Source organism: Saccopteryx bilineata, chromosome 3, assembly GCF_036850765.1.
Source record: "Saccopteryx bilineata isolate mSacBil1 chromosome 3, mSacBil1_pri_phased_curated, whole genome shotgun sequence".
Lineage (NCBI taxonomy): Eukaryota > Metazoa > Chordata > Mammalia > Chiroptera > Emballonuridae > Saccopteryx > Saccopteryx bilineata.
Window position 1 is genome coordinate 242,104,104 of NC_089492.1, and position 15,535 is coordinate 242,119,638.

A 15,535-nucleotide genomic window follows, 5' to 3' on the forward strand; every position below is an offset into this window, starting at 1 on the left:
GACTAGTGTCAATGCTAGAAGCTTTGATGTAACCCTTGTGAATGTTCAGAACAGTTACAAATTCTGGACCTGATTTAGATATTTTGCAAACCACTGGATTCATTTATTCACCACGCATTTGGTACTTAACCTCTCTGTTTCTTCATGCAAGATGGGACCAAGAAGAGCATCAGTCTAATTTTGTCGGAATGAAGCAATTTAGAGAGAGAGGAAAGTGTGCTGTCTGCATTTAGCAACGTCAGAAGCTTCTGTTGCCTTGAATATTTACCTGGCAAGGTTCAGATCCCTGGGTGAAACCGTGATGGAAAAACACGGAGCTCACACGTCTGTGACCCTCCCTGAGATGCATTGAGCCCATAAACCCAAGAGCCTCTGCGGTGTCAGAGAAGGACTTTCCAAAACCAAGCAGCTTTTCCCTGGAATCTAGTATCTGGCATCTGGTCCAAAGCAAAGGGGCCGGGCCAGAGGAAATGGGAGGTTTCAGCGTGAGGTTCACCCCACAAGGCAGGGGGCGGAGCCCAGAAAAGTTCAGGGACAAAGTTCGTGGGGCGGGGTGCGGCAGGGTAGGGGCGCGGCTGAGGAGGGGTGGGCAGGGAGGGCCGGCGCCCCTGGGATTGTAGTGACAGAGACAGGCAGGGAAGGCACCTGCTCACCGCAGAGGGTCCAGCGGAAAACAGCCATGCTCGGGGCGATGGGTTCCCTAGTGGCGACATTCTGGAGAGAGATCCATCCCCGCACGCTCCTGCTGGGTGCCATCGTCTTTCTGCTTCTTGCCAATTTCTTCAGAAGACGGCTCCCCAAGAACTACCCGCCAGGGCCCCTGCGTCTGCCTTTCATTGGGAGCTTCCTCTATTTTGGCTTTAAGCAGCCGCATCTGGTGATTCAGAAGGTAGGAAGGAGCAGGCTAAGGTATGGGCCGAGACCCCACCCTGACCTGCAGGACAAGGACCCTGCTGGAGACCTAGGGGAAGATTGGTGGCTCTGCCATTAATGCCATTCCCCTGGTAAACCCCACTTTGAACCTGGTTTTCCTCTACTGGCATGATTCCACCGGCCCTTTCTAGGGGTAAATTATTGTAATTGTTTACCATTTAAGTGTGGTAGGCCTGTTACATTCTTTAACTCATTTCACTGTATGTCTTGTTCAATGATAAAAGGACATCCTATTGTAATATGATCACCTTGAGCTTTTTAATAGTGTTATCCTTGCAGTAAAAGGAAGAACCACAAAAAAAAAACAACAAAAAAAAAAAACGTGCTTTGCCTCTCAAAGGTTCCTGTTCCCCACCGATAAGTGATAATACTGCCCTAAGCCTCAGCACTTTTCAGCTGAATCACTCCCACCACATTCAGCTTTCTCTCCCTGCAAACCCTTCTGCATAAAGTAATCACTTTAAAGTGTCATTCCTTGGCCAAAAATACAGTGATGGAAAATGATTTGATTTTGGGTGTTGGGCACAAAACGCAATAAACAGTTCAAGTGCTATAGAGATGTTTACGTGAAATCTATGTGTTCTTATGGACGAATGTCACCCTCTTAAACTTAATCTCTAAATAAGAAAAGGAAGGGAAACAAAAATAAAGAAATAAGTAAATAATAAATAAAATGACATTCTCAGTTCAGATTTTCTTAGCACTTTCAGATGGTTTATCCTTGCCAAGTTCAGACTCCTTAGGGAGACACTTGGAGCTCTTGTGAGCTCTTTACACTTCTTTATAATAATCTCCCATCAAGGCTGCCTGACTGGGGTCCCACAATTTTCTCCAACATCTAAAACTTATCCAGAATCCTCAGGTGGTTTTCTGCCTTTCAGCACATGTACCTTGCTGAGAGACAAAACTTGATAGGTGGTTTTTGGAGATTAATTAAAAACAATATTAACATGGCTCATAGTAGACTTGCTAAAAGATTAGTTCATTAGTTCTCTTTTCCCTAGAAATGCCTGGAGCACTTTAAACACATGCTTATATACTCAAGTTCAAATGGAAAAGGTTTTATCACTTTCTAGAAGAAATACCCAATTGGTAACATTAACAGAATTAGTCACAGAATTTTAAGCCTGTAGCCTTGTTTAAGAAATGTATTGTTTATTTCTAAGTACTGAAGTGTTTCCTGTTTCTTTCTGTTAATGATTTTCATTTTGATTCCATTATGGCCAGAGAACCTACACCAGGGTTCAGGAAACTTTTTGGCTGAGAGAGTCATGAACGCCACATATTTTAAAATGTAATTCTGTGAGAGCCATACAATGACCTGTGTACGTTACATATTATCCCGAAAAATTTGGTGTTGTCCCAAAGGACAGCTGTGATTGGCTCCAGCCACCCGCAATCATGAACATGAGGTAGGAAATGAATGGATTGTAGTACATGAGAATGTTTTATACTTTTAACGTTATTATTTTTTTTATTAAAGATTTGTCTGCGAGCCAAAAGCAGCCATCAAAAGAGCCACATCTGGTTCGCAAGCCATAGGTTCCTGATCCCTGACCTATACACTTTGTATAATTTCAATTTTTAAACATGTTAAGGCTGGCTTTATGACCCACGATGCAGTCTCTTGCATGCTTGACAAACAAAGAAATACGTGCACTAGTTATACATGGATTTTTGACTGTGCAGTATGTCCAAGCCCCCTAATCGTGGTGTTGTTCAAGGGTCATCTGTATTCTGCTGTTGTTGGACAGAGTGTTCTGTCAGTTAGAGATTTATTGTTAGCTTGTGTTGTTTAATTCCCCTTGCTGACTTCTTATCAGTTACTAGGAGAGTCAGGTTGACATCTCAAACTATAATGAAAGGTTTGTCTACTTCTCTAGGCAGTACTATTAGCTTTTCCGTTAAGTATTTGGCAGTTCCTTTACTTGGTGCATACATGCTACAATTGTTATGTCATCTTAGTGAATTGACTCTTAAATTATTATGTAATATCCTTCTTTATCCCTGATGTTTTCTCTACCTGGACTTTATCTGATATGATATAGCCAGGCCAGCTTTATTTTCTTGATTAGTATTTACATAGTGTATGCTTCTCCATTCTTTCACTTTTATCCTCCTTATATCACACTATATTTGAAATGTTTCTTGCAAATACTATATAGATGGATCATCTTTTGATTCTGCCAGTTTTTTAAAAAAATTCTTAAATATATTTTAATTTTACTTTTTTTGAGAGAGAGAGAAAGCTAGAGAGACAGGAAGTAGGGGGAAGAGAATAAAGCATGAACTCATGCTGACTTTCATTTTCAGTTTTACTTGCTCATTGATATTGCTTCCAAGAGAGGAAGGAAAGAGAGTGAGAAGCATTAATTCATAATTCCTTTCACTTTAGTTGTACATCAATTGCCAGCATCCCCTTGCTCTAGCTAGCAAACTGGAGCTTTTCACACCAGCAAGATTCGGGCTCAAGCTGCTGAGCATTGGGATCCTAGAGACTACTGCCTGCTCAAGCCCGCAGACCCAAGTGAGGAGCCCATGCTCAGAGCCAACAACCTCAGAGTTTGGAACTGCCAACCTCAGGGTTCAGGATGGGGTTTTTATCCACTGTGCCACCGCCAGTCAGACTCTACCCATTTTTTTAATTGATGAATTTAGAGCATTTATATATATATATGTAATGTAATTATTGATATGTTAAGACTTAAGCCTGCCAGTTTATACCTGTTTTCTATATTATTCCTATGTTCTTTGTTCCTGTTTCTTCTTCCCTATCTTCCTGAGGGTCACTTGTACAGGGATGAATAGTTATTCATGGAGATTCAGGAGTTTGTTAGTCCCCTAGGCCACTGAGCTCCTGATTTCTACCCTTCTCAGACAGAAATAAGGAGAGGCGCCTCTTCCTCATGGAGCAGATATGGATAGAACTCTGACTTCCATCCCCCCACCCCACCACAGCATGGAAGACGCAACACTACCTACGTCACTGTGTCCATCTCCATTCTCTCTAGCCTGCACTGGTGAGAATAGATGATGGAGTCCTGTGGGGCTGGGCATCACATAAGTGGGAGAGACCGGAATAGCACTTTAGAGACTTTATAACCTAAATTGACATTTGAAACATCATCCACAAAAGTGAGAATTCTGAACGTACTCTGGATACTATGTAAAACTTTCATTGGGTTTATTATCTGCCAAAATGGAAGATTTACAAAGTATCCAAAACCATATAACATACTACACAAAATGTCCAGATTTAGCCCAAAATTACTCACCTTACCAAGAACAAAGAAAATCTCAACTTTAATGAACTGACACCAATATTGAAATGACAGATGTTGGAATTATAGGGTAAAGATTTTTTTTTAATAATTTTATTTTTTTTAATGGGGTGACATCAATAAATCAGGATACATATATTCAAAGATAACAAGTCCAGGTTGTCGTTCAATTATGTTGCATACCCCTCACCCAAAGTCAGATTGCCCTCTGTCACCTTCTATCTTGTTTTCTTTGTGCCCCTCCCCCTCCCCCTTTCCCTCTCCCATTCCCCCCTCCCCCCCCCCCGTAACCACCACACTCTTATCAATGTCTCTTAGTTTCACTTTTATGTCCCACCTACGTATGGAATAATGCAGTTCCTGGTTTTTTCTGATTTACTTATTTCGCTTCGTATTATGTTATCAAGATCCCACCATTTTGCTGTAAATGTTCCCATGTCATCATTTCTTATGGCTGAGTAGTATTCCATAGTGTATATGTGCCACATCTTCTTTATCCAGTCATCTATTGACGGGCTTTTTGGTTGTTTCCATGTCCTGGCCACTGTGAACAATGCTGCAATAAACATGGGGCTGCATGTGTCTTTACGTATCAATGTTTCTGAGTTTTTGGGGTATATACCCAGTAGAGGGATTGCTGGGTCATAAGGTAGTTCTATTTTCAGTTTTTTGAGGAACCACCATACTTTCTTCCAGAATAGTTGTACTACTTTACATTCCCACCAACAGTGTATGAGGGTTCCTTTTTCTCCACAGCCTCTCCAACATTTGCTATTACCTGTCTTGCTAATAATAGCTAATCGAACAGGTGTGAGATGGTATCTCATTGCAGTTTTGATTTGCATTTCTCTAATAGCTAAAGAAGATGAGCATCTTTTCATGTATCTGTTGGCCATTTGTATTTCTTCCTGGGAGAAGTGTCTGTTCATATCCTCTTCCCATTTTTTTATTGGATTGTTTGTTTGTTTGTTGTTGAGTTTTATGAGTTCTTTGTATATTTTGGATATTAGGCCCTTATCTGAGCTGTTGTTTGAAAATATCATTTCCCATTTAGTTGGCTTTCTGTTTATTTTGTTATCAGTTTCTCTTGCTGAGCAAAAACTTCTTAGTCTGATGTAGTCCCATTCATTAATTTTTGCCTTCACTTCTCTTGCCTGTGGAGTCAAATTCATAAAATACTCTTTAAAACCCAGGTCCATGAGTTGAGTACCTATGTCTTCTTCTATGTACTTAATTGTTTCAGGTCTTATGTTTAGATCTTTGATCCATTTTGAGTTAATTTTTGTACAGGGGGAGAGACTGTAGTCCAGTTTCATTCTTTTGCATGTGGCTTTCCAGTTTTCCCAGCACCATTTATTGAAGAGGCTTTCTTTTCTCCATTGTGTGTTGTTGGCCCCTTTATCAAAAATTATTTGACTATATATATGTGGTTTTATTTCTGGACTTTCTATTCTGTTCCATTGGTCTGAGTGTCTATTTTTCTGCCAATATCATGCTGTTTTGATTGTCGTGGCCCTATAATATAGTTTGAAGTCAGGTATTGTAATGCCCCCAGCTTCATTCTTTTTCTTTAGGATTGCTTTGGCTATTCGGGGTTTTTTATAGTTCCATATAAATCTGATGATTTTTTGCTCTATTTCTTTAAAAAAGTCACTGGAAGTTTGATGGGAATTGCATTAAATTTGTATATTGCTTTGGGTAATATAGCCATCTTGATTATATTTATTCTTCCTAGCCAAGAACAAGGTATATTCTTCCATCTCATTATATCTTTTTCGATTTCCCTTAACAATGGTTTATAGTTTTCATTATATAAGTCCTTTACCTTCTTTGTTATGTTTATTCCTAAGTATTTTTTTGTTGTTGTTGCAATTGTGAAGGAGATTATTCTTTTGAGTTCATTCTCAATTGTTTCATTGTTGGCACATAGAAAGGCTATTGACTTCTGTATGTTAACTTTGTATCCTGCGACCTTACTGTATTGGCTTATTGTTTCTAGTAGTCTTTTTGTGGATTCTTTGGGGTTTTCGATGTATAGGATCATATCATCTGCAAAAAGTGATACCTTTACTTCTTCTTTTCCGATATGGATGCCTTTTATTTCTTCGTCTTGTCTGATTGCTCTGGCTAGAACCTCTAGCACCACATTAAATAAGAGTGGAGAGAGTGGACAATAGGGTAAAGATTTTAAAGCAGCTATTATAAATATGTTTTGGTAAACAAATACTCTAAAAATTTTTTAAATATCCTGACCAGGTGGTAGCACAGTGGATAGAGCATCAGACTGCAATGCAGAGGACCAGATTCGAGACCCTGTGGTTGCCAGCTTGTGCAAAAAGCTCACCAGCTTTGACCCACGGTCGCTGGCTTGAGCAAGGGGTCACTCGGTGTGCTGCACCCTTATGGTCAAGGCACATATGAGACAGCAATCAATGAACAACTAAGGTGTCGCAACTAAAAGGTGATGATTGATGCTTCTCATCTCTCTTCATTTCTGTCTATCTGTCCCTATCTATTCCTCTATCTGACTCTCTCTTTGTCAAAAAATGTAAAAAAAATTTTTAAATAGAATTTATAACAAAGAAATAAAGAAATTATGTAAGAACAAAAGGGAATGTTTAGAACAGAAATATATAATAACTTAAAAAATATACTCAATACAGTACCTCAATATCAGAGTGCTAATGACAGATGAATCAGTAAAACTGAAGAGAGATCAATAGAAAATATCCATCTGAAAAACACACAAAAGTTGATTGAAAGAAGAAACTAAGATGCATGGAACTGTGTTAGAATAACAATAGATCTAACATTTCTGCCATCAGTGTCCCAGAATTTCAGAAAGAGAGAAAAATGCATGTGGAGTTGAAAAAAATATTTGAAGAAATAATAGCTAAAAATTTCTCAAAATTGGTACTAGACAAACCTACAGATTCAAGAAGCTAAGTGCATCCAATAAACAAAAAGAATTGAACATCAAAACATAGCATAATCAAATCTCTGAAAACCAAAAGCAAAGAAAATTTCTTGAAAGCAGCCAGAGAAATACAACCCCTTGTTTATGAGAAACAATAATTAAAATGACAGCAGATTTCTCATCAGAAACCATGGAGGCCAGAAATAAGTAGTACATTTAAAAATGTTAAATGAAAGAAACTATCAAACTAGATTCTCTATCCAGTGACAATGTACCTCTGAAATGAAGGTGAAATAAATACGTTATTATAAGAAGAAAACCTAAAAAAAAATTTGCTATCAGGCCAGCTCTAATGAAATGGTTAAAGAAAGTTCGCATATAAAAGTGATAACAGTAGAAAACTTGGAACTCAGGGAATAGAGAAAGAACACCAGAAAGGGTAAAGAGATGAATAAACATAATAAATTATTCTTTTTCCCTTGAATTAAAGAAATTATGTTTCATAGTTAAAAGCAAACTATATTGTGTGATGTGGTTCTCAGTGTACATGGAGATAACATTAAAGCAGAAAGGTAAAGGGACCTGAACTGTCATAAGGTATCTTATTCCACGTGAAGAGGGAGTGTTGAGACTAGGACACTGCAATAGGCCATGAAGGCATATTACAATCTTTAGAGGAACCACTTAAAACAAAACAAAAAGACATACTCAAAAACATTAAATTAAAATGGAATTCTTAAAAAAAGATGTTCAAATGACCAACAGAAAGACAGGAAGGAACAAACAGGAATAAAGAACATAGAAAAATAGCAAACAAATAATAAATGGCAGACTCAAGTCTTCACATATGAATAATTACATTAAAACTCACATCAAATATACTGATATAAGTAGAACAAAAGTGAAAGAATGGAGAAAATACACCAGGTAAATACATATTTTTTAAAAAAAGAAAGATGGCCCTGGCAGGTTGGCTCAGTGGGAGAGCATCAGCCTAGTGTGTGGAGGTCCCGGGATCGATTCCCAGTCAGGACACACAGAAGAAGCACTCATCTGCTTCTCAACCCTTCCCCCTCTCCTTTCTTTCTATCTCTCTCTTCCTCTCCCACAGCCAAGGCTCCATTGGAGCAATGTTGGCCCAGGCACTGAGGATGGCTCCATGGCCTCTGCCTCAGGCGCTAGAATGGCTCTGGCCACAATTGAGCAACACCCCATATGGGCAGAGAATCACCCCCTGATGGGCGTGCCAGGTGGATCCCAGTTGGGCACATACAGGAGTCTGTCTGACTGCCCCCCCCTGCTTCTAACTTCAGAAAAATATAAATAAATGGAAGGAAAGGAAAAGAAAGGAAGGGAAAGGAAGGGAAGGGAAGGGAAGGGAAGGGAAGGGAAGGGAAGGGAAGGGAAGGGAAGGGAAGGGAAGGTTTGAGTTTAAGTACTTAAAGTAAGTGGAATCTCAACTTTTTTTTAACACTAATCCTTCATTTTTAATTGTTTCTTATTCTAAACATTTATTTTACTCCACCTCATTATTTAAATACTCTACATTTAAAAATATTTTTTATTAAATTTTTTTTATAGAGAGAGAGGAAGGGAGAGAGAGGAGAGAAAGAGAAACATTGATTTGATGTCCCACTTCTTTATGCTTCTTTGGTTTCTCCGTAAGTGCCCTGCCTGGGGATCAAACCGCAACCTTGGCACGTTGGGACGACACTAACCAACTTAGCTGCCAGGCCAGGGCTGACACTTTTATCCATCATGTTGAATTTTCTATGTCTCACTAGTTCTGTTTGCCGTTATAGTTCTCATGTTCACCCATTTCTTTGTCTATTTTCATGTCTGATTGGAAGCCTTCTAAACCATGTTATTTTTAATCACAGTCATTCTCTTACTGTCTGTTCTTTATGACTAGTTTAATGTTGTACATTAAAAAATATGGCCAAAGTCTTCTCAGATTCCCTCTGAGTCATCTAGTTATTTCCATGTGAATCCATTATCACAATGACTGGCACAGTGTATTTAACAATTGTTAGACATCACCATAGTCAATATCAGGGCTCAGGAGGTCATGTGACTTACCCATATTTACACAGATAATCATACCATATGAGTTTTTGATTCAGTAGTATTGGACTATTAATATACATGGGCACAGAGCTGGTAAATATGGAACTCTAAAGAAGTTCACTTCAGTAAATACTGATGGACTGCCAAGTGCCTTCCAAGTACAGAGTATAATTCCAGTTTGTCACTTAGAAGTCATTTAGCTTACCCTGAGATTTTTAGCTGTTCTAAAAACATCCTTATTGATTGTTCTAAAGATTGTTCTAAAGGATTTACAAATCCTTTTTGTAAAGCATGTGAAGTTTATTTCATATTCAGTAAGCTATCCCTGCTGTTTCTTAGAAGCAAAGACATTCACTTTGGAATGTTGGCTCTCCTCTTCCTAGCAAGGCAGGGTGTACTGTGCTAGAGATGAACAAAGACTGATGAAAGAGTGAGCCAAAAAAGCACTGGAAATACTGAGTTCAGGCTCAGTTTTTAATATGGGAGAAGAGAGGTAGAAAGAGACTGAATCCACTGTACTTGCTCTGATGGGTGTGGCTGGTTTCAGGGCTATAAAGGGACATGGGGAAGATAAGTGCCTGGAAATCAAGGAGGCGGGGCACAGACACCTGGAGGAAATGGAGCCCTTCTGCTTGATCTACTGCCTGCAGCTAGACATACCCAGCAGACAGATGCAACGAAAAGGAACCACAGAGTCCTCTCTTGAATAGACAAGTCAGGACAGACTCTGATTGGTGACCATTCCCTGTCATCCAACTCATCTTGCACATACCTGCACCCTGTGCCTACTCATGACACACCCACACACTCTTCCATTCTCTACACCCTGCCCCCTCTCATGCTCACTTTCACTGTCTCACTCCCACTAAATTTTATGGTTCCCAAAAACTTTACGGTCCCCACTCAACTCTAAGGTGCTAGTGCCATCTCAGGTTCATGGTCTCGTCTTAGAATCTTACACAATGCCTGAAAAATCCCTCCACCACTCAATAGCTGTCACCTTGGTGACTACATGTATACTTCTTCTGAATAACAAGGACATTCATTACTAGCGTAGGGTACTTGTGAGATTAAATAAGATGACACGTGAGAGATACGTAACACAGAAGAGATTGAATGTGGCTGTCTGTGTCCATCAGTGCCTTCCTTCCGCCATCCCTGTGCCTGGTCCTCCCTGTCTCCATGAACACACATTCACCTCTCTTTGCACAGGGAGCTCACTATTTCTCCAAGACTCGAGTGGCTGTGCACCAAGTACCAGGAAACAAATTGCCTTTCACATTGCTGCTCTGGTTCTTCCTCGCAGAAGCCTGTGAGGGAGGAATCCCTTTCTCCCTTTTATAGCTGCGAAGCTGAGGCTCAGAAAGCCAGACACTTTTCTCGAGAGCCCATAGCTAGAGAACAAGGGAGCTACGCTTCACACACACTCCAGAGCTAGAGTGTGTTTCTCCACACCTGGCTCAAGCCCTATTATTAATTTTATACCATCTAATATATGTTGAGAAGGGGAACAGTCTCTTTAGATTAAACAAATATGATTTACCACCAAGTCCCTGCTTCCTACAGCAGGCTCACTGCACAGATCTCGGCCTTCTTTGGTGAGTCACCTGTACTGAGTTCACTCCCTTCACAAGACTCTGAGATGCTTGAGGTTAGCTTGTTTATTTTATTATAGTTCTATCTTCATAACTCATTTTCAAGGCAATGGTAGATGCTCAGTCAATTCATGTAGGTTCACCATATGAATGAATGTTTTATAAGGAGTGTCCACATATCCGAGAGTGAATTTAATTCAAGTCCAGCTGACAGGAAAAAGAGATAAATCCGGGAGAAACATTCCTGTCATGTCGAAGTGCACACAGACATCTATGCCCTCAATACAAGTCCTCCAGCTACACACACTTCCTTCTTCCTGGACACACACAGGTGCCCACATCAACTGTGACTATGTAACTGTTTTTCAGTATGTGAAGAAATATGGGAACATTTTTGCCATGGAGATTGGAATCTGGCCTGCAGTTCTTATAAGTGGATTTCCCTTAATCAAAGAAGCCCTTGTTCACCAGGACCAAAACTTTGTGGATCGTCCTATACTCCCTGTTCGAAAACGCATCTTTAAGAAAAATGGTAAGTTCTTGACCAATGTCAGATGTGCATGCTTAATATTTTTAAGGTCTGTTAAAGGTGCCTCTGTGACTATGATTCTCTACTACTCCCCAGAGACCAAGCCCTTTATAGAATTTCTGCTTTTGAAACAAACTTGACGCCCCTATTTCCCTATTGAAGGCTCCCTCTCAGAAGATTAGGCAGCATCAGCCCTAATGTGAAGGACTTGGGAAAAACTGCATGTCCTGGGTGACATCACTCTAAATGCCTTGATAAACAAGTAATCGATCATTCCACGTTAGCAGAGAGAGCGACAGTACATTTGCTCTTTCTGGTTCCCACTCCAATCTCTCCCCTTAGGACCCGGGAGGTGGCTCTGCTTTTCCCGCTGCTTTTGTAATGTCTTCATCTTGCCTCTAGTCCCTTATGCTTTAGCATTAAGGCTGCGTCCACAGGGTATCTTGAGACTTCCAGTCTAGGTTAGAACTGTTTGGCACAAATAGTTTAAATTATCATTAAATAAACTTCAATGTTTAAAAATCTAAATGGCTCTGGCTGGTTGGTTCAGTGGTAGAGAATCGGCCAGCATGTGGATGTCCCAGGTTTGATTCTCATCAGCGCACAAAGGAAAGGCATCCATCTGCTTCCCCACCCACCTTCTTGCCTCTTTCTCTCTCTCCTCTTCTCCTCCTACACCCATGACTCGATTAGACTGAGTTGGCCCTGGGCACTGAGGATGGCTGGCTCCATGACTTCTACATCAGGCACTAAAAATTGGGTCTTGTTGCAACAGAGCAAGGGCCCCGGATGGGCAAAGCATCACCCAATAGCTGGCATGCTAAATGGATCCCAGTTAGGGCACATGTAGGAGTCTCTCTCTGCCTCCCCTCCTCTCACTTAGAATAAATAAATATCCAATCTAAATGAAAAAACTCAAAATTATTATTCTACCAAAGCATTGTTTCTTTTTTCATTGCCTTCTAATTCCTCTTTGAAATATTTTATCTGTTAACTCTACATTAGTTTCCTCTATTAATTACCTGCAATATGAAGCACATGGCTAGGCACCAGTGATAGAACAATGAGTGGAACAAATAAAATCCATGTACTTATGTAAGTCAAATTGTATTCAGAGAGAAAGAGGATCCACTAGCTGTGATTGAAAGTCTTTTGCACATACATGTAGGACACACTTACAAGAGGTATCTTATCTAGTCTTGGGATTCAGGAAAAACTAACATAAGTAAATGACAACTTATTTAATAAAGTAAAGAAGCAATCAGGCAGAGGGAATTCAATATAAAATCTCCCAGACGTGATGGAAAGGACAGTAAACTTGTGGAAATAAAAAAGTGGTCAATGTGGCAAACACAGAGATAACATGGAATTAAATGGGGATGAACCTGCAGAGCGTGGTTTGGAATAGTTTAAACATTCTTGAGAACAATGTTGGTTTTTATCCTAATAACAATGAAGCTCTTGAATGGTTTTCAGTGGAGAAAGGAATCATCATATTTACATTGTACAGTTTTCAAAACCTATGTGGGCTGCAGTGTAAAGAATGGAATTAAGGAAGCAAAAGAGGGTTGCAGCATTTTAGGTTAGAGAAGTGATAGCTTAGACGAGGGAGGTGGTAGGAAAGGACAGTACAGTGAGTTAAACTGGGACAGTGGCAGTGAAAGTACATGGATTTAAGATATTCAGGAGGTAAATCCAGTAAGACATGGTGACCTAGATGGAGGAAGATTGAAGCATTGAGGTAGATACCTAAGTGGGTAGACTGATGGAAAGAACAAATATTTGGAGAACAAGGTGTTTGGTTTGGCCTGGGTGGGGAGTTGTATGGAGAAAAGCATAAATTCAATTATGGATACACTGAGTTTGAAATGCCTTTACATTGGCAAAGTCAAGCAGATAGTTGTATATCTGTGTCTGGAGCTCAGAGTCAAAAAGAGGTCACTATCAACAGATGTTATTTAAAATTGTAGGAGTAGTGAGATTTTTCAGGAAAGGATTATAGGGTAAATAAAGAAAACCTTACCTTGACGACCTCCTTTATTTCAAAATTTGGTAGAAGAAGATAAACTAGCCAAGGGTATGGGAAACTCTCTGCTTTCAGAGAATTAGGAAAAATATTTGGAGAGTGTAGTATCCTGAGCACCAATGGAAGAGAGTATTTCAAGAAATAAGTATCTCACGCTACTGAGAGACCAAGTAAGATGAGTTTGAAAATATCCGTGGCTCTGAAAGCAAGGAGGGCCATTTCATGGAGATGGTGGAGGCCAAAGCCAGAGATTAAAGGGAGTTGAAGAGTGCTCTAGAAGGAAAGAAATGAAGTACTGTTGCCCTACCTGTGTTATCAAAGAAATGCTGATCTGTTGAACATACCAGGATGTTGTCTTTTTCTTTGCCTGCGTGAGATATTTACTTCTTCACTTTCTTCAGTCATTTCTTCATCTCTTACGGTCCAGCTTAGATAGGATCTCTCTCCTGTAAGACTCATGAAAGCCTTGTCTCTTTACTAGTACAGATTTTCTTACTTATGAGTGCATTCTTAGTATGTAGCATAATGTAAATACTTAACTATACCTATGTGACTAGTAATCCAAGCATGGGCTTGGCAGTCAGGTACATGTGAGCTTGAATGTCCATTGAGCTGCTTACTAACTCTGTGTGTAACCTTGAAAACTTTAACTCTTGTACCTTGTTCTCATCAGCAAAATTGGAAAGTGGGTGAGAAGACAACCCACTAAATGGGAGAATATATTGGCCAATTATACATGGGATAAGGGGTTAATATTAAAAATGTATGAAAAACTTATGCAACACAACACTAAAAAACAATCTAGTTAAGAAATGGGCAAAGGATGTGAATAAAGACTTCTCCAAATAGGATGTAAAATGGCCAATAGACATATTAAAAGATACTCAGCATCTCTAATCATCAGAGAAATGCTAATTCAAACCACAGTGATATATCATCTCACACCTGTCAGAATGACTATCATCAATTAATCAACAAATGTTGGTGAAGATGTGGAGAAAAGTGACTCTTGTGAACTGTTGGTGAGAATGTACACTGATGCAGCCACTGAAAAATAGTATGAAGTTTCCTCAAAAAATTAAAAATGGAATAGCCTTGTACCAAGCAATTCCACTTCTTGGAATGTACCTGAAGAAAACTGAAACTCAAATTTGAAAGAATACACACACCCCTATGTTCATTGCAACATTATTTACAATTGCCAAGATCTAGAAGCAGCCCAAGTGCCCATCAGTAGTTGAGTGGATACAAAACTGTGGTACATTTTACATTTACACAATAGAATACTATTTGGCCATAAAAAATAAAATAAATTAAAATAAACTCTTACCATTTGTGACAGCATGGATGGACCTGGAGAGTATTACACTAAGTGAAATAAGCCATTCTGGGAAAGACAAGAACCATATCATTTTACTAATTTGTGAAATCTAATGAACAAAGTAAACAAACAAATTAAATAGAAAGACTCATAGATGCAAAAATCAGATGGCTAGTTGTTGAAGGGGAGGTGTTTTGGGGAACTGGGTAAAAAAGATGCAAAAAAAAGTACAGTGATTATCAGGGGAAGAGAAGTGAGTGGAGGTACAAGAGGGTAGAAGGGGAATAAACGTGATGGAAAAGAGTGACTTTGGGTGGTAAATACACAATGCAAGACACAGATGATGCATTATAAAATTATAGACAAAAAAATTGAAAACGTGTATTAACTGTATGTACCTCATAGAGTTTATATGAGTACTATTTTACATAATGCATAACAAATACAAATTGCCTGGCATTGCAGACAATCAGTACATACTAACAATTTATTCATTGCTCTGGGATTATTTGTCTAAATACTTTTCAACTACCAATGCGCTCTTTTTTTCTTCCATCTGATAGAAATCCCCATCCCATTTATTGGCTTTCTTTTCAGAATGTTGTCTTTTTTTTCCTCAGGATTGATCATGTCCAATGGCCAGATATGGAAGGAGCAAAGAAGGTTTGCCCTGACAACACTAAGGAATTTTGGGTTAGGAAGGAAGAGCTTAGAGGAACGCATTCAAGAAGAGACCTACCACCTCGTCCTGGCAATAGAGGAGGAGAACGGTGAGTGGACCCTCGGACAGGTGCCGGAGATGGTGGCTCATTCATTCACTGAACAGACACTCATTTAGTACTTACGTGCCTGTCCTGTGCTCACTA

The 15,535-nt window shown here is 39.5% G+C and overlaps 1 protein-coding gene across 1 annotated transcript in view; it reads left to right on the forward strand.

Moving 5' to 3' along the window:
- The first annotated feature begins 564 nt into the window (after positions 1-564).
- LOC136331098 (cytochrome P450 2J2-like) overlaps positions 565-15,535 on the forward strand; it is a 35,677-nt gene continuing 20,706 nt past the window's right edge. Inside the window, exons 1-3 of the mRNA XM_066269053.1 lie at positions 565-889; positions 11,163-11,325; positions 15,290-15,439. Coding sequence (XP_066125150.1) covers positions 680-889; positions 11,163-11,325; positions 15,290-15,439 — 523 coding nt within the window. The 5' untranslated portion in view covers positions 565-679. The remainder of the gene's footprint in view (positions 890-11,162; positions 11,326-15,289; positions 15,440-15,535) is intronic.